The sequence below is a fragment of the Protopterus annectens genome, chromosome 1.part2 (assembly GCF_019279795.1).
Source record: "Protopterus annectens isolate FY-2018-M chromosome 1.part2, PAN1.0, whole genome shotgun sequence".
NCBI classification, from domain to species: Eukaryota; Metazoa; Chordata; order Ceratodontiformes; family Protopteridae; genus Protopterus; species Protopterus annectens.
The window spans coordinates 944,156,551-944,176,563 of record NC_056727.1 but is presented as its reverse complement, the minus strand read 5'-3'; the positions used below and the strand labels follow the sequence as shown (position 1 = coordinate 944,176,563).

Here is a 20,013-nt window from a genome sequence, read left to right as displayed (position 1 = left end):
ATTTTAGACATTGCTCTTGTAAACTTAGAAAATTGCTAGAGTAACAAGATTTGCGTTAGCGTGCATTTTCTGAAAGACATGAAGCCCGGAATTTGAATGTCATTATTTAGTGACTTCAGTCATCAGTGATTTGCACAAATGAATTTAGGTATCATTACCTGTTTTCATTACACTGTGAAACATTTCTGAGCTATTTATTGTTTTTCTGCAGTTCTTTAAAGTTGCATTTTCAAACTGCTGTAAGGGTTTGTGTTCTGCATTTAAATACATTGTATCTAGTGATTTTTAGTTAGTAATTAAGCATCTGTTTTCGGTTCTTTAACACTTGGGCCCCAAATCAGCCATTTCACATTGAGGGTCAGAGGCTGCACTCATGTGGCAAGAGAGGGCTGATTTCACCTATCTGAGTTGGGAATTGATGGTGTGGAAAGCTTATTATGTGCTTATCTGATTGGCCTTAGGGCATAGTTAGTGTAAAACTTGCTTTTTTCTGCACGTATACAAGCCTCACATTTGCACGAGTCTTGGCTCATTTATCCATAGCTGTTTATCATTTGGTGAAGACACCACAGACTTTGAAAGATTTTGCTAACATCTGAAGCTCTCCTTGGCAAGGCAAATGAAATTAAGTAGAACGGTGGCCACGGTGGTGCAGCAGTTAGCATTGCCGCCTCACAGCAAAAGGTTCTCTGGTTCGATCCTCTGCAGGGGTGCCTTCTGTGTGGAGTCTGCATGTCCTCCCTGTGGTCATGTGGGTTTCCTCTGGGTGCTCTGGTCTCCTTCCCCATCCCAAGGACATGCTGTAGGTGGATTGGACACTCTAAATTGGCACGAGTGCGTCCTTGTGCGTGCCTTCTGTGGAAGGTTGGGTGCCGGGCTGGCAACTCGACACCGTAAAACTCCCCTGCCAATCATGAACGGTCAGATGATCCGCTGTGGGGACCTCTAACTGGGAAAAGCCAAAAGAAGAAGTCATCAGTGATATACAAACCCACAAATTTTATGACGGACATGAGGTGAAAAATCTGGGCAAAGGAGAGATATGCCTTAATACTCAATGATTATGCCAGAAAAGCAGAAATTTTGAGAGGAACAGAAAATATGAGTCGAATATCTGGACATTTGAGAGGTGATTACTCCTAATAAATAACAATCAACACATATAGACTTCAAATTTGTCCCTAATTTCAATACATGTTAAACCACACTCATTCTATCAATTTATACAGCTAATCAAATGTTACTAATATTTTTTTAAAACTGTCCTTGATTTTTTTTCTGGATTTGTTCCTTATTCAAGAAATAAAAAGTTGAAAAGTAATTAACATCTTATATAACTGTTACATTTTCACTCTTCTTTTTGAGGCGTATGTGTGTCCACAACATGTCTTTAAATCAGCGTAACAGATAATGTCATTCATTTCAAGTCTCAACACAGTGCCATGTGGTCTGATGCGTATTCTGATTACTCCAGTCGTAACACAATTTCCATAGTTATCTACTTGTCAGTTAGTAAATGGTAGGATTGTTTAAATTTTTGTTCTGAAGCTTGTATAGATTGCACGCATGCGCAATATTAACACGTGGCTTTTAGTAGCAATGGCGTCTGATGTGGATGCTAGGGGTTTAATGTTTCCATGTGCTTTTTCATCAAAGAGACCTGATTTTTTGGCTCTATCATCACCAGATGGGCGTATTCGGGTGTGGGATAGTCACAGTGGTTCTTTACGGCATGAATATGTACCGTCAGCTCATCTGAGTGCTTCTTGTACTTGCTTGGCATGGGGACCAAACAGAGTGGACAAGGTATAACGTGAATTTACTTTGGTGGTGGGCTTTCGGGCCTATTTATGTTTCTCATGTGCTAGTTGAGGAATGTAGTTGTTTGTAACACCATATTACTATGCGTTCATTTTGAGAAAGTAAGAGGATGTGTTTGATCGGAGTAGACAAACGAGTGGTGCTGTTTTGCCAGTGAAGTGACCCGGAAACGTGATTCCCACATGTTCCTTGTTGTTTTATGTTACAGTATACACTGTTTATTTAGAATGTATTCATTTGGAGCTTCTTATTAAGAAGGATGAGTTTGACAATACTGTTGAAAATGTCTCCGAATTTGTCTGTTTTGTGTGTATTGTGGTTTAAGGGTTGCCTTAAACATATCCAGAACTGTGTCTAATAGTTAAGTTATCTGATGTGTCTGACGTTCGTTCCTGGTAGATGACTGCACGTTTATGGGTTGTGGTTATGCTTTTCTAAGTTTCTGTTAGCTATTATTGTAGAGTAAAACGTTTGCAATTGTGTGGCATCCTGTTAATGAGCATTCTGAAAAACACTTTCTCTTTTGCTGGCAAGTTACAGCAGTACATTGTGAAAAAGTGTATCAGTTTGGTTTTAAGTACATTCTCTCAGAAATACTGTGTTTTGGGTAACTTTTAAAGGAGGCATTTGGACGTGCTAGCAAACACGAAAAGGACAGTTATTCAGGACATTCAAGCCTTGCCTTTGGAACAGCTAGCAGTTCCTTTTCCAATGAGATTTGGGCTTTGGCAAGAATGGGAGGTGTATGAGCAGGTTCTACAAATAGACACAGGCTGTGTAGGTTATAGTCTGTGCATCAATAACAAAACGGTCACAGTTACTTTGGCTGTTTATAACTCTAAGCAGGTGCAAATTGGCAGAAGAGATGTGATGTAGCAGATACAAACATGGTTCATTAACAGCTTCATAGAATTTTGCACTTTCTGCAGACCCCTCCCCCAAGCCTTTAGGGGAGGGGTCTAGTTATCATTGCAGTATTGTAAGAGATGTAATATGCTTGCTGTAACAAGGTTCTTCTGAATGATTAATCTGACCAGTACTAGCAAGAAACTACGATCCCTCATAAAATCATCTAAGGCCAGCTTCGAAAGAAAAATTGCACAAGACGCTAAAGATAATCACAAAGTCGCCTTTAGTTATGTCAGGAACCTGGGTGGCAACTCCCAGATATGCTCTGAGTTGGTTCAAAATTACAAAAAATACACTGAACCCACAGACATTGCTAACATCCTGGCAGACAGGTTCAGTTCAAACTTATCTCCCCCCCCCCCAAAAAAAAAACAGCAAATGTCTATCCCAACAGAGTGCAGCCTCCCTGACATCATAGGTTCATAGGTTTATACTAGGCTATCTGCCCTAAGGCATTTATAAGCCTAGCCCAAATTTTTGTGGCTTACGCCACCCCTTATATGAAAAAATACTGTGCCCATTAGTTTGTTGTGCCTCTGTCCAGCAGTGACACAGAGATGATTCCCGGGGTAAACCTACGATCTCCCATCCACAGGTCTAGATTTCTCTTGAACAGAGTCAGTGTGGTGCTCTGCCTCACATGGACCGGGATTTTATTCCACAGCATAGGGAGTCTCTGAGTGATAAATCTATCCCTCCAGCACGTCCTATTTATATCCGTGCTAAGGTTTAAGTCGCTTGCTCTAGTGGTTTTGGTGGATTTGGATTTTTTGAGGTGGAGCATGTCCATTAATTCCGGGTTGGACATGGCCTTGTATGTCAGGCACATGTCACCTCTGAGCAGACGGTATGCGACTGAATAGAGCTGGAGTTTCTTCAATCTGGCAGCATATGACAGATTTTGGAGTCCCTTTATCCTTTTGGTGAGGAACTTTTGGGGTCTCTCCAATTGCTGCAGATGTCGGGTGAGATACATCCCGAATGGGGCATTGTACTCTATCATTGGTCTGATAAGTGAAGAGTACAGGGAACAATGACCTCACTAGATCTGGATGTGAATCCCTTCATGATCAGGTGGACAATGTAGAAGGTCTTTCTAACCACTTTAGCAACGTGAGTGTCAAAAGAAAGGCCACTGTCAACCTGGGTCCCCAGGTCCCTGATAACCTCTTCTGTGCTTAGTGGATTGCCACCTATATGGTAGCTTGGGGTTACCTTGTTTTTCCCGAAGGGTATGACTATACATTTTTGGCGTTTAACTTCAGGCCATGGCTCTGGCACCAGCTATCTGTTTCCGTGAGTCCCTTCTGAAGGATATCCGTGTCCGATGCACTTTCCACTATGGCCCAGTTTGCAGTCGCCTGCAAACTTTGTCAGCCAAAGTCCTCCCATGTTGGCCTGTACTTCTGAGAAGTAGATGCCAAACAATAGGGGCCAAGGACCGAGCCCTGTGGGACACCACTTGTGACCGGCTTGGAGTCTGACACAGCGCCAGCAACTCTAACCCTGTGGGTTCTGTCCTTAAGCCAGTTTGCAACCCATCTTGTGACATATGGGTTTACATTTAAGCTGGTAAGTTTTTCTACAATACCCGAGTGGGGTATTGTCGAAAGCCTTTGCAAGGTCAAGGTAGGCTGTATGGACTGCCTTTCCCTCATCAGTGGCCTTGGTGACTGTTTCGAAGAAGTCGACCAAGTTCAAAAGGCATGATCTTCCCTTGACAAAGCCAAACTGGGTCGGGTCCAATGTCTGCAAGTCCCCTATATCTTTGTTTATGAGCTCCATTATGATCCTCTCCATAGCTTTGCAGACTAGACTTGTTAAGCTTATGGGGCGGTAATTACCAGGGTCTGTAGAGGTGCCGCCTTTGTGGAGTGGGACCACAGTTGCCATACGCCACTCCTTGGGCACGTATCCTGTGGTAAGGCTGAGATTAAACAGCTGCCTTATGTGCGGGTTTAATTCCTCATTTAGCTCGTGTAGCACACAGCCGGGGACACCATCCGGTCCCATTGATGCTGTGTTTTTAGCTTTAGAGAGCAGCCTTCACCTGCGCATTTGAGATGTCCGGGAGGCTACACTCGGCTGGGATAGTTATCTCTCCTTTAGGGGGGGGAGAGGGGGGTGAAGTTTGCACTGAACCTGTCTGCCAGTATGTTGGCAATGTCTGTGGGTTCAGTGATTTTTTGTATCATTTTGGACTAATTCTGAGCATATCTGGGAGTTTCCACCCAGGTTCCTAACATAGCTGAAAAAGGCCTTATGATTGTCCTTTGAATCCATGGCAATTTTTCTCTCAAAATTGGCCTTAGTTGATTTTATGAGTGCTCGTATTGTTTTACTAATAATGATCAGGGGTGACTTCCCTTTTATGGATTTTGTTCTATCATGTAATAGCTTTCTCCTCTTATTGTAAAGTTTGTTAATGGCTGGGGTCCACCAGACTGGAAGTTTGCCCTATGTGGAAAGAGTCTTGGTTTTATTTGGGATTGCCTGATCCATGCAGTCCTGGAGGTGTTCATAGAAGGCATTTGTAAGGGCTTCCGCAGCTTGGGTTGTGGTTTCCTCTGGCTCAGGGGCCTTGAAGGATACCACACCAGTCTTGAGTAGTGTGAAGTTTGCTTTAGAGAAGTTCTTCACTATGGTCTTTTTTGTTTGGGGTGGGGGCTCGATGTGGATTTCCAGTGAGATTAGTTTATGATCAGATCTCACCAATGAGGGATATACTTCCGGTGTGGAGCATTTTGTCCCCATGTTTGTGACAATGAGATCTAGTATATTTTCTCCTCTCGTGGGAACAGTGACTAGCTGTTCCATGGCATTTGAATTTATGAACTCCAGGAACCGTTGGGCTAGAAAGTTAGGGCTTGAGTAATGTTCCCAGTCTATATTCGGGTTGTTGAAGTCACCCAATATGATGGTGTTTGGAGATACATTTATACCCTCCTGTGTCTTCAGGAAGGCTGTGTGGGGTTCCTGAGTTTGAGAGGGTGGCCTGTAGCATGCTACAATTTGTATAGCAGTTTTGCCTGTGGTTAGTTGCACCTGGATGGTTTCCGAAGCTTCGTGCATTGCCACCAACCTGGAGGTGTGGGTATCCTTTATGAATATGGATACACCCCCTCCTTTTGTGGTGTGGTCCGGGTTTTGGGGCCGGAACGCATGATATGAGGTAAAACCTAATAGTGCCGGGGTGCTCTCGGGAGCCTTGAACCAGGTTTCAGTTACGGCACGGACATCGATGTTCTCCATACTGAGAAGGGCCTCGAGTGCGTGCATTTTGAGATTTAGACTTCTGGCATTGAGCAGCATTACCCTCAGTTTCTTCCCATTTTTGTTTTCATGGGTGGTAGGTTTAGAATTTGAGCCTTGCCTAAAAAAGGCACTATGGGGGTGGCAAGAGCCTTAGCCAATATCCGGAATCCCAGGTGTGACAGGTGCAAGCCGTCCCTTGCGAAGCAGCGTGGCTTGTCAAGCATGTCATCCCAGGCGGACAGACACTGGATCCCCTTTGAATGACACCAGACATTAAGCCAATTGTTAAAGCTGATCATCTTGTCTCTATATTGTGGCATCATTCTTGGTGAAGGAAGGATACTGCTCAGGGTTAGGGTCATACCTGCCTGGGCTACATAATCAGAGAGCTCCTCTGTCTCTTTTCATGTAGTCCAGGGAGGTACGTCTCAGGTCGCTCACACCAGCATGGACAATGACTGTGTCATATTTGTACTTGCCGTGGAGTGACCCGAGTGCTTGTGTTATGTGGCGGATTCTAGCGCCCGATAGGCAGCTTACTGTGACCCTCTCCTTGTTCAGCCTGGTGAGTGGGACGTCAGTGTGTCTGACTATGGAGTCACCTATGACAAGTATGTTTGGTGTTGTATTTGGCCTTAAGGGCTGTGACTGCTTTGCACACTGCTTTTGTGGTTTGTGTTGCTTGTGGGGTGTCTTGAGGTAGCAGTTGTTTGGGTGTCTGCTTTGGAGGCCTCTGCTGTTTAGGTAAATTTTTACTCAGAGCCTCCGAGTATGTCTTTGTGTGTTTATGTGTTTGATTCAGTGGAGTGGTAGCATTATGTGAGGCTGGTTTTGTGGTGTGTGTAGTTGCCTTCTCCTGTCTGGTCTTGCCATTCCTGAGTTGAAAGAGCTCAGCCTCCAGTTTGGCTAAATAGCTGCATCTCTCGCAAGTATTTGTGTTATGTGGGAGGAGGAGAGGGTTGTCTGTGTACATGAGGCAGTTATAACATTGCCTCAAGATTCCCAGATTCACCAGCTGGACCAGAGAAGAGATTGACAACTGACCTTTGGACATGCTAGAATAATATTGGGAAATCCTTAATTGAAAACAAGGGCCAGTGGGGAGTGAGGGTGTAGTGCTTTTAATTTTTAGTGCTGACTTATATAATTGCTTTAGTGAGCAAGTGCCAGGTAACTTGAGTGCAATGTGTTACAAGTAACTAAATGCAAAAACGACAAACAGTAACTTTCTTTCAAGTGAAACAAGGAAATAAGTACAGTAAGCAATGCAGATATCACTAGTGATCCACAGAAGCGCTGAGAAGTTGCGTATTGGGTGGAATTAGCTTCCAGGGAAATAACAAGCAAACAAACAACAAGCATATAAACAAAGCTAGATTGAGCAGGCCTGGATCTAGTCTATGCTAGAGCAAACAAGGTGTACCAATTTCAGTAAGATACAGTTCAAATATTCAGGCACTATAAACCTTTAACCAGAAATTCCCAGCTCAGAAGGGCAGAGTCCAGCCTCTTCTCCCATAAGAGTGCAGACCACGAACCTTCTTAATGTAAAATAACTGGCCTGAAGCCCAAGTGCCTAAACCAGAACTAATACACTTGGACACTGGGCTCTCAATCAGCAGTTCCCAACTTAGAAGGATGAAAGCTACCTGTCCTGCCACCACAGTGCTTGCCACAAACCTTCCTAATGTAAAACAACTGGTCTGAAGCCCAAGTGCTTAATCCAAAAGACTTGAATGACAGCTACACTTTAATCAAGTTACAACCAAGCAGTAATAAATACCATTGAATACTTTAGAGAATGTCTGGATTAGTGCTCAAGTTACACAAACAAAGCTAGATCCAGCAGGCCCGAATCCAGTCTATGCCACAGCAAACAAGGCGCACCAACTTCAGTAAGAAACAGTTCAGATATGCATGCACTATAAGCCTTTAACCAGAAATTCCCAGCTCGGAAGGGTAGAGTCCAGCCTCTCCTCCCACAAGAGTGCAGACCACGAACCCTCTTAATGTAAAATAATTGGCTTGAAAGCCCAAGTGCTTAAACCAGAATTAATACACTTTTAGAATAACAGACACTGAGCCCTCAATCAGCAGTTCTCAACCTACAAGGATGTAAGCTACCTGTTCTGCCACAACAGTGCAGACCACAAACCCTCTCAGTGCAAAACAACTAACTGGTCCGAAGCCCAAGTGTTTAAACCAAAAGGCTTAGAATGAGTTACACCAAGCAGTAATAAATACAATTGAGTATTTTAAGATAATGCAAAAGTAAAAAGTAGGTAGAAACACAAGTACAGTAAAAGCAGATGAAATTTTTTTTTTTTTTCTGAACAAGTGCTGAGATCAAAGAAACAGATTTGAGTGCTGAAACTAGAAAACTGGCTAGTTATAAGAAAAAAAAACAAGCTAGAAGGCTTCCCTCAAACACAGAAGGGCTTGGGGGCTCAGAAGCCTACAAATAGTCTGTACCACTTAACAAGAAAGGCAGGAAATAAGCTTAATTTTTTTTTCTATTTCCCAGATGCTCTCTTTGTACACAGTAGGAGTGCCTGAAATCAGAATATGATCTCACTGCACTCAGTTGAGTGAGCAAATGAGATGGGCCCAGAGGCAGGCTGAGGGGCGGGCAGTTTCAATGCCACTAAGATTAACAACAAAACAAAAACAGGGTGGGTGGGAATAACTGAAGAGCAGAATAACTTCAGTTAAATATTCCTTCAACACTCCTTCATACACAGTTTAAATCAAATTAAATACTGTATTTTTTAAAAAAAAGTGCAGATAAAGGTACTTAAATTCTCTTATACGTCTAGTTGAATATAACCAAGTTCTTAGCTGGCCAAGCTGAGGTTTTAAAGCAGGAATTATTTCACATGCACCAGTTTAAATATGCAAGGACAGGAAATCAAAGAATGTGGCTACCCCCACACCTGTAATTACTAGCAAATAACAAAATTCAGCCAACACTAGCTTCAGTTCAAGTTACTGAAGAGCAGAATAACTTCAGTTAAATATTCCTTCAACACTCCTTCATACACAGTTTAAATCAAATTAAATACTGTGTTTTTTTTAAAAAAAAGTGCAGATAAAGGTACTTAAATTCTCTTATACGTCCAGTTGAATATAACCCCCACACCTGTAATTACTAGCAAATAACAAAATTCAGCCAACACTAGCTTCAGTTCAAGTTACTGAAGAGCAGAATAACTTCAGTTAAATATTCCTTCAACACTCCTTCATACACAGTTTAAATCAAATTAAATACTGTATTTTTTAAAAAAAAAAGTGCAGATAAAGGTACTTAAATTCTCTTATACGTCCAGTTGAATATAACCAAGTTCTTAGCTGGCCAAGCTGATGCACAGTTGAGAGCTGCTCTCTCCAAAGCAAAAAACACAGCATCAATGGGACTGGACAGTGTCCAGGGCTGTGTCTTATACAAACTCCAAGAAGAGCTGAACCCTCACATAAAGTCACTGTTCAATCTCAGCCTTACTACAGGATATGTACCCAAGGAATGGCGTACAGCAACAGTGGTCCCACTCCACAAAGGTGGTGCCACAACGGACCCCGGAAACTATCGCCCTGTAAGCCTGGTCTGCAAAGCTATGGAGCGTATCATCATGAAACTCAAAGACATTGGGAGCCTCCAAACACTGGATCCTACCCAATTCGGCTTTGAGGGCAGATTTTGCGTCTTGAACCTGGTTGACTTCTTTGAAACCGTCACCAAGGCCATAGATGAAGGGAAGGTAGTCCACACAGCCTACCTGGACCTCGCAAAAGCCTTCGACACAATACCCCACTCGGGCGTCATAAATAAGCTCACCAGCTTAACTATCAACCCCTATCTCACAAGATGGGTTGCAAACTAGCTCGGGGATAGAACCCACATGGTCAGAATTGCAGGTTCTATGTCAGACTCTAAACCAGTTATAAGTGGCGTCCCACAAGGCTCATTTCTGGGACCTCTCCGGTATATATTTCTGAGGTACAGGCTAACATGGGGGGGACTATGGCTGATTTAAGTTCGCAGATGACTGCAAACTGGTTGTCATAATCGACTGGCTGACACAAGCATACTCCAACAGGGTCTCACAGAGACGGTTAACTGGTGCCAGAGCCATGGCCTAAAGCTAAATGCCAAAAAGTGCATAGTCACCCCCTTTGGGAAAAACAAAGTGCCCATAAATTACCACATAGGTGGTCTTCCATTAAGTACGGAAGAAGTAATTGGGGATTTGGTGACTCAAGTAGATAGCAATCTCTCCTTTGACAATCACGTTGCCAAAGTGGTTAGAAAGACCTTCTATATAGCCTACCATATCACGAAAGGGTTCACATCTAGATCAAGAGAGGTCATTGTGGCCCTCTACTCATCAGGCCCATAATTGAGTACAATGCCCCATTTGGGATGTACCTTACCCGACACCTGCAGCAACTGGAAAGACCCCAAAAGTACCTCACCAAGAGGATCAAGGGACTCAAACAGATGCCCTACGCAGTTAGGCTAAAGAAACTCCAGCTCTACTCAGTTGCTTACCGCCTACTCAGAGGTGATCTGTGCCTGACGTATAAAGCCATGTCCAACCCAGAATTAATGGACATGCTCCACCTCAGGAAATCCAAATCCCTTAGAGCTACACGCTCCAAGGACTTAAACCTCAACACAGAAATAAATAGGACATGTTGGAGGGACAGATTCATATTCCAGAGGCTCCCCTCACTCTAGAACAAAATGCCAATCCATGTTAGGCAGAATCCCTTAATGACCCTCTTAAAGAGAAATCTTGACAAGTGGATGGGAGAGTGTAGGTTTACCACTAGGATCTCTTCTGTGTCCCTATTAGACAGAGGCACAGTAACCTAACCTGAAAAGGGCCATCTTCTGTGACCTACTATACAGAGGCACAGTCAACTAATCTAAAAGGGTGGTGCAAGTCAAACACACTCTGGTTAGGCTTATAAATGCCATAGGGCAGATAGCCTAGTATCGACCTATGAACCTATAAAGTTTCAGATCCTTCATCTTTTATCAAGATGGAAATGTGATGGCTGATATGTGGCCCTCCAATTGTCAGTTTATCAGAGGCATTGTCCAAATTGTGGAACAAATTCCATTTGGTTTTCCTATTTGATCTCACATACTTTTCCTCATTGTATAAAGGTCTAACTTGGTCTTACTTGATTGGGAAGAGAACACCATTTTTGAAAGCTCATTTTTTGCTAACATACAATATTATTCGCGATTTTTGGATGATTTGTACATCTTATGGAAAGGCGACATACAAACATTTGAAGGTTTTTTCAATTACCTCAATTTGTCCAGTGATTATTTGAAATTTACCAATGAGAGTAGTACATTGGGAGTCGCATACTTAGATACTCTTGTTTATTTAGAGGAAGGACAGTTCAAATCCAAAATAAATAGGAAAACTACTTTTTCAAATTCCTATTTAGATTACAGTAGCAATCATCCTCATAAGTTAAAATACAATATATATAAGGGGCAAGTCATAAGAGCAATGAGAATGACATCTGATAGAAAGGAAACAGAAGTAGAATTGGCTTTTATAAAGAATTTATTTAGGGAGAGAGGTTATGATGAACAGATGATGTTAGAGATAGAGAACTATACAAGTAAGGAAGGGGGGTTTAAATACCCATCTCTACTAGGTACTCAAAGTTTAGTGACAGAAGGAATTATAAGTAAGGAAGCAAAGGATAAAAATGAAGGAATGCTATTCAAACAAGCATGTATAGTACAATATGGACCATATTCCAATCAAGTAAAAGAAATTTTGAACAAGAATTGGCAAATATTTTCAATGGATGAAGAAACACATATGATTTTAGGGCCCAAACCACATTTTGTGTACAAGATGGGTAAGAATTTGAAATATCTATTTGAAAATAGCCTTACAGGTGATATTAATAAAATGAAACACACTTGTAAATGTGGGGCTTGTGGCCAATGTAGTCATATATATACAGATAATACAATAGTCTTAGAGAATTATAATAGAACTGTAATTAGACCAGTATATGGTAATTGTCTTACCAGTATGATTATATACATTGCTAAGTGTAATATATGTCCAGCTTATTATATTGGTAGGACTGAAAGACAATTTAAGAAAAGAATATATTCCCATTTATATAGCATTAAAACTAAGGATGGAAGAAATGCGTTATTTAAGCATATAAATGATGTAGGCATAGAACACACTTTTAAATTTGCCATCCTGGAGAAAATAAAACCAAACCCGAGGGGGGGTAACATAAAGAATTGGTTGGCATTCAAAGAATATTGGTGGCAAATATATACAGACGCCATGACTTGGCCTGGAATTAATGATTACATCACAGTCAAACCACTATTGATGGTTAAGAATTAATGTTTTCAGGTCATTATAATGACATCCATAGTGATAAAAAGTAATATACAGTTTTAATGTTATAGTAATCTTTAAGGTCTAAATTCCATTATAATATATATATTCAGAACTATGGTAAATTCTCATAAGAATATAGCGTATGGTATTGACAATATTGTATGAAGTTTTAGGTAGAAGTTATTTACTTTTACTTATATTAAGGTAAATATTTCAATAGGAATATTTTAATATGAACATTAGTATGTGACATTCCTTATTTTATAAGAACATATAGTGAAATAAGTATTTTTAGTACTATTGTAAAGAATTAAGGGACTGTAACAGTATTACGCTTTTATAGTAAATCAGTTATTCAACACTGTTGCTTTAAGTAAGTTAAAAAACTTTTTGGCGCCATTACTTGTATTTAAACAGTGATTGATGAGCATTTTAATTGTTCTGAGGAAGCTCGAGTGTATCGAGTGAAAGCGCTCAACGTCTTTTGTATTGGAATAAATCATTTTATTATATACAGTCCTGGAATATTATTTGTCAACTTTAAAGTGACTTTTTAACTTTACGTCTGAAATTGCTGACTGAAGTTTTGTTCAGATACATCTCAGGCAATTCATCTGCTTCTACTAGCTTTGGTTTTGGTTCCTGGTAACTACGAGTGTGTTCAGTGCTTTGCTCTTACTGTTTTCACTCATTGTATAAAGGAGAAGACAAATATATGGTGTTGTAAACCAGTGTATGTGGATATTCGTTTGTCTGCCTTGTTTACAGGGAAAGTCTGTCTGGGTAATACAATTTTTAGTGGAAGCCCAGGGGAATGCTCCATTTGTTTACTTTGCATTATTATACTTTGTTCCAGTTAATCACAGAGTGGTTGCAATTCTATTTATAATTTATGCACACAAAGTTATTTTCTTACATTGCAAGATTTTGCAGAGTTAGAAGTTACTAAAAAGCCCACATATAACTTAGTGGATTGTACAGGCAGCAGTTATGCATAAAAACTGTTGTGTCATTGAGAGTTTGAAAGTATTTGGAGAGTATTTTACGGTGAGCACAAAGTTTTAACCTGGTGAGGACCAGGACTGGTTAGGATGTTTTAAGCAGTGGTTTAAAACTACTGAGTTTGTTGGGAGAATTTTTTTGTGTGGGGATACTATACCAGAGTTTAGCAACTTATTGGGAGTAGTGAGTCTCTTGCAATGTTTCACTTAGTTGCGAGTTCCAATAATTTGTTAGTAAAATGGAGGTACTTGCAGGGCATTTTTCTGGATGATGAATGAGTTTGTGTGCTGCAGTTGGATGTGAATGTTGAGTAGTTGTGCAGATGAAGCCAGTTTAATTGCTTTAAGTATGATAATGGTGGGCCCTATGGCAGCAAATTTTGCTATTTTATTGTAGCAGAAGGCAATTTTTTTTCTTTTGAATTTTGTTTTTAAGTTTGTTAGAACAGGAACAGCATATGCGAGAGTGGGCAATAAGAAGGTGATAGAATCTGTAAGGAATCCATTGACAGTATAAAGTAAATCCAGAAAACAGAGCTGACGTAGGAACAAAATTCAAGCTATAAACCAATTTCTTCTTCTTCTTCTCCTAACTTACAGTTTGAGTGAGTGACTGGTCCCAAAATTTGGTGGCTAGATTAGACAGGAAAACAAGTATGCTTCATGATTACCAAATGATTGTTAAACTCAGTGCATACCAAGATTACATATTCCCCATTCGAAGGAGGTATGAGTCTACTTGAAATTGATTACATGTGTAGGTCTGCGATTATGGGACTGCACACACATCTGCTGACTTCACAAGACCCAAAAGTAGTGAAAGTTCTGAAACATGAGGAAAATAAATATAAGATGGCTTCTCTGCGTAGTCGAGCAGAAGTATATCGGCGTCAAGCAGGAATAGAAATCAAACCATTTAGTAGATAAAAATCAGAACGCAACTGAATGTGCCATAAAACAAGAGATGGAATATAAGGTGAAGGACTAGATGAGGAAGCAAGAAATGTGGAAAATGCATAATATAGTTGCAAGTATAGAAAACTTCTGGAAGAACCTCATGTTGATCACAATAGTTTGCAGGAATGGTTAAGGAGGGGCAAATTCAAACCAAGAGATGAAAGGTTAATATTGGTGCCCCGAGACAATGGACTGCGTACACGTTGGTTTACAAAGTCCATTGAACATGTGGAGAGAAACACAGACAAATGTAGGTTTTGTAAAACAGAATTTGAAACAGTTGCACACCTTGTTGCTGGTTGTGGTGTAGTAACGGCAGAAGGGCTGCGTCCAGAAAGGCATAATGTGGCAAGGCTATTGCACTGGGGATTGTGCAAACATTATGGTGCTGAAGTGGCTGAAAAACACTGGAAACGAGCCAAAAGCATCATAGAAAATGAAGTCTAGATCATGTGGGATCGCCCATTACCAACAGTTCAAAAGATAGATGCTAGAAAACCAGACATTATGGTCTATGAATAGAGGCAAAAGTAGCATTGATCATTGAAATTGCCACACCCAGTGACTACAGTGTCTTGCATCAAGTCGTAAAATATTAGGATTTGCAAGCAGAAATGAGCAGTATGGAAGAAAGATACCCAGACAGTTCCAATAGTGGTAGGAGCAGTGGGTCTTAAAATACGTTTGTAGATTATTTTTCTTGATACGTTACCAATACATGTAATCCTATGCGAATTGCAGAAGGAATCATTACTAGGCACATTGCGAGTGCTGTGAAGAGCACTTCTGGCTGACATCAAAGATTGAAACAGTACTATCATGAACATAAATCATATTTTGCCTTGGGAATGGGGTCCATTCCTGTCATGGTATTAGAAACCCCAAAAGACTTAGAGAAATTAAGAAAGGAGCTTAGTTTCTGGTTTGTAGATTTAATGGTATGTAGTGCGTACTGGTCATATTTGATTGTCATCTATTATAACACCATGAAGTTTACGATGTGTTACAATTTCACTGATGGTGTTAATTGCTGACTTTAGGGTGAAAGATTGCTTTTAATTTTGGTAACTTTTTGAGGTGGAAAACATTAGCTTGGTTTTCTTGGGAGTGAGTAGGAGACTTGATTCTTTGAGCTCTACAGAGGAGAAGGATTTTTGGGTAATGTCTGGAGTTATCTTCATTGTTGAGTCTACACATATTAAAGTTGAGTCGTCTGCATACTGAATAAACTAGTATGATGAGTGGAGATTGTTAATAAAGATGTTAAATAGGAGTGAACCCAGACCAGAGCCCTGAGTTGTACCTGTAGTAACTGGTTGAAAGGATGAGTAGGTTTGTTGTTGTTTTAATGGCTTGCTGCCTTCTAGATAAGTAACTAAGAAACCACCACAAGTAGTGTTGTGAAAGTCCTATTGAGAGTTGAATGAGCAGTTGCTAGTGCAAGACGGTATCCACCAGTGTCTTTGACAAGTAAAAAAAAAAAAAAAGCAAGCCAGTTGTCTACAAGACATTTTGATTGATATAAGGATTTTTAGTCGTAAGTTAGCGTTGAAATTGATGTTCTGTGATCAAAGGTATAGAATTTTAGATAATGAAAGTGATGCTGTATGCTGTAAAAGAAAAAGTATGTATTGTCCACCTTTACCAAGCCATGTAGAATGCTTTGTTAAACTCTGTGAAAATAGTCTTTATGATTATTTTTATAAAGGTAACAGGAAATGTCTGTATTTCAATATGAGTGTGGATGAAAGATTATCACTACAGAAATTGATGGAAGAACCTTCCATCATTATTAGCCCCGCTGATAAAGGGGGAGGCATAGTGTTATTTAATACTGAACAATATAATGCATCTATGCTTCTGATGTTAAGTGATTTAGATACATATACTGAGATCTCAGACATATTTTTATCTGAAATCCTGAATAGAATCAAGGAAGAGTTGTATGATATGTTAATGTGTCGTCACATTAACAAAGAATTATATGATTTTTTCTGTGTAGAGTCTCCACGGATACCATATATCAAGGCCTTACCGAAAATGCATAAGGATGTACTTCCACCTCCCATTAGGCCCATAGTGGATGGTGAAGGATGGGCAACACAAAATATTTCACTATATCTTGAAAAGAGCTTGAGACCTATTCTGAACCAGATTCCTACTATCCTGAGAGATAGTTATCAGTTATTGGAGATGCTCGATAATCTTGATGTAGAATTGAATCCTGGGGTGCACTTATTGATTACATTAGATATACAAAGTTTATTTACCTGTATTCCCAATGATCAAGGTATACAAAGCATTAGAGAACTGCTTCAGTTCTACCCAGACATTAGTCGTAATAAAAATATACTAATATGTCAGCTATTAGATCTGGTTCTTTCGAACAATGTTTTCTCTTTTTCCAACCAAATGTATTTACAGAAGTGGGGTGTTGCCATGGGCACACCCTGCGCTAATACTTACGCCAATTTGGTTGCTCATTGATGGGAAAGAGAATACTTATTCAGTAATGATTTATATAAGAAAATTGTTTTATATTCCAGATTTGTGGATGATATAATAATCATCTGGGAAGGTACAAGGGAACAGTTCAGGAGCTTCTTGCAACATCTAGAAAGCACTACCAGCTTTTTAAGATTCACCATGGAGGCATCCTTTACTGAAATTAATTTCCTAGATCTGAAATTGAAGATGGATAAAGGGAAAATTATATCCAGCATTTATAGAAAAAGTTGCTGGAAGAATGCTCTACTCAGCTTCGATAGCATGCATCCTAGGCATGTCTTTAGAGGCATAGTAAGGAGCCAGTTCACCAGACTTAGTAAGCTGTGTAAAGAACAGTCAGACCTAGGAGTACAAGCAGATTTGATGGAGAAATTATTTATGGAAAGGGGCTATGATAAAAAGATGGTCAAAGAAACAAGAGAACAAATAATTAGAGTAACAGACACTTTTGATATACCCCAATCAGAGAGAGTCTGTTGGAGATATAATAATAAAAGGTCCTATTCTAGACCTCAAGAAAGGATACAATTTCTCACTACATATACTAATGATAATAAAAGAATTGTACAAATCATAGGACAACACTGGCCGGTACTAATGATAGATGAGAGAACAGCAAGACTGGTAGGGGAAACCCCGAGGTTTATATATAGGAATAATAAAAGCTTAAAAAGGCTTCTATGTAAAACATATAAGAAAGAAATTATGATCCCAGGGTCTAACTTGAACAAAGGAACCTTTGCATGTAATCAATGCAATATGTGTCAGTTTATTTCAGGGGTTCAGAAATTTATACATCCCACTTTGAAGTATGAGTTCAGACCTAGTTTCTATGACTCATGTAATACTTGTAATGTTATCTATCTAGCAACATGTGAAGATTGTACGGCATTCTACATAGGGCTTACTAAAAGAGAATATACAATCATGTATATGATATCAAGAAAAATAATGAAACTAATGCTCTGGCAAAGCATGTAAAGCAATATGAAACGCATAGCTTCAAGTTCAGGGTATTACAAATTATTGAAAAAGATAGGAATGGGGGAGACATAGTTAATACACTTGAACAAAGAGAATTACATTGGATATTTGTTCCCATGAAGCCCATGTTAAGATAAGATCAGGCAGAAAAAATTTAATATGGCTAATATGTGCATACCACCCGTTTCCAGGTTATATGAGATTATTTAGACCATATAGATATATCATATATATATATTGATTGATGTATTATCTTTGGTTCATCATTTATTGTTGATTAATTGATTTATATTTATATCTACATTGCAGCATCATAGGATTTTGAATTTTAAACATATTTATTCATATTTACATATGTGCATATATACAGCAGTATTATAGGATTCTGGTTTTAAATATTTAAATATTTATTTATATCCATATATATATATATTTATAGGGCTAGATGCAATCATTTATATGTATCAGTATGTTAACACCAGCAAATATATATTATGTTTTTTCAGATGTGCTACTTGGTATAGTCTATCTGATTTATAAAATATAAAACGTGTGTGTATATATATATATATATATATATATATATATATATATATATATATAGCTATGGGATTGTTTGCGATAATCTGTGGGCACTAGCACTTTAACAAAATAATATATTTGTTTTATTTATTGGGTCATACAGATGTCTCTTTTGAAATAGTCATCTGATATATAATATACAAGATATAAATTAAGAAATGTCAAAATGTGGAGGTTTCTGGCTTGCTATGTGGCTCTTATTATGAAGGGAAAATTTAATAATGCTAACTGATATTGTCATTTTTGTTATATTGTTTTATTTTTATTTTTATTTTATTTTATTTTGTTTTATTATGTCAAATATGATACTGCGCTTGGGCCAATATTTATATAAATGAACTTGATTCCACAAAGCATAGATGTGATGTTGATGAATCGTTGGATATTGTTATATTCAATCAGCATGTATTTAATATTGCTTTAAGAATCAGCTATACCTTTTAGAAAGAGATAGGAGTGTCATTAATTAGCAAAGTAATTGTGTTAATTGAAAGATGAATAATACTATATAAACTGAGCTGCTTTAATGTATAATGAAATCTGATGAAGCGTATGGTGCATACGTGAAAGCGCTCATTTCGTCCTTTTTATCGTCTGTGGAATAAAGAAGAAATTTTAATTTTATACTGGTGGCTACTTATTGAATGGTGTGATTCTAGCAGCCGTTTTGTTCTGGTTCACTTGTGTTTCATATCAATGTCTTTGACAAGTCTAAGAACATGGTGGACACAAGAAGAACATGGTTCCTATGTTGGTTTATTATATGGGTTTAATGTAGTAGAGCAGTAGTGGTGTTGTGCTGGGGTCTAAAGCCATGTGTTTCTGAGACCAGGTTGTTTGAGATTAGGTGTTGCATCAGCTGAGTATGGATGCATTTCTGTAATATTTTGGAGAGGGGAGAAAATCGCTTTTGGTCTAAACTCTGTAGATGAGCCGCCTTTATGCAGTGGTATGATGTAGGATTTTTTCATGGTGATGGGGCGAATCATTCTGGTATGGTCAATGGAAGGCGCTGACTTCTGTGACCATGTTAGGTAGTCTGGTAGTTGATCTACAGCTACGGAAGTAGTTTTTAGTTTAAAGGAGCAACTTTTACTATGAGCGAGGTGGGTAGTGGATTAAAATTGAAGAGCTGTAGGTGGTTTCAGTTGGACAGGGGTAGAGAGAAGGGGACAGATGTTGGTGTCCAAAAGAAATCCTGATTGTATGAAGTAGGAGTTAAACTGTATGGGGATAGTTTGTCATATCCTGTTTGTGGAGCGAGAGTAATGGTTTTGCCTGTGTGAAGTAATTTTTAATGATGACCAAAAAGTTTTGGGTTATTTTGATTGTCTTGTGGGCTGTTCTAGTATGTTTGTCCTTTTTGACATGGAGTTTTGCAAGGTTTCTAAAATGTCTACATTTCTTGAGGGCATTTTTGACTTCTGCTGTTATACCAATTTTTCTAGGCTTTATCTCCTTATGAGTGTTTTTTTTATTATTTCTTTTATTGGCCATGGTGTAAGGTTGGACTTTAGCACCAGTATGTAGTAAAAAAATAAGAGTATTTAAGGTCTGTAAAATAGTGTTCTCCAGCAGTATCTACCAGCATTGTACAT

At 39.2% G+C, this 20,013-nt stretch overlaps 1 protein-coding gene across 1 annotated transcript in view; it reads left to right on the top strand.

Annotated features, from left to right (window-relative positions):
* The first annotated feature begins 1,547 nt into the window (after positions 1-1,547).
* WDR43 (WD repeat domain 43) overlaps positions 1,548-20,013 on the top strand; it is a 1,886,673-nt gene continuing 1,868,207 nt past the window's right edge. The window contains exon 1 of the mRNA XM_044059887.1: positions 1,548-1,806. Coding sequence (XP_043915822.1) covers positions 1,567-1,806 — 240 coding nt within the window. The 5' untranslated portion in view covers positions 1,548-1,566. The remainder of the gene's footprint in view (positions 1,807-20,013) is intronic.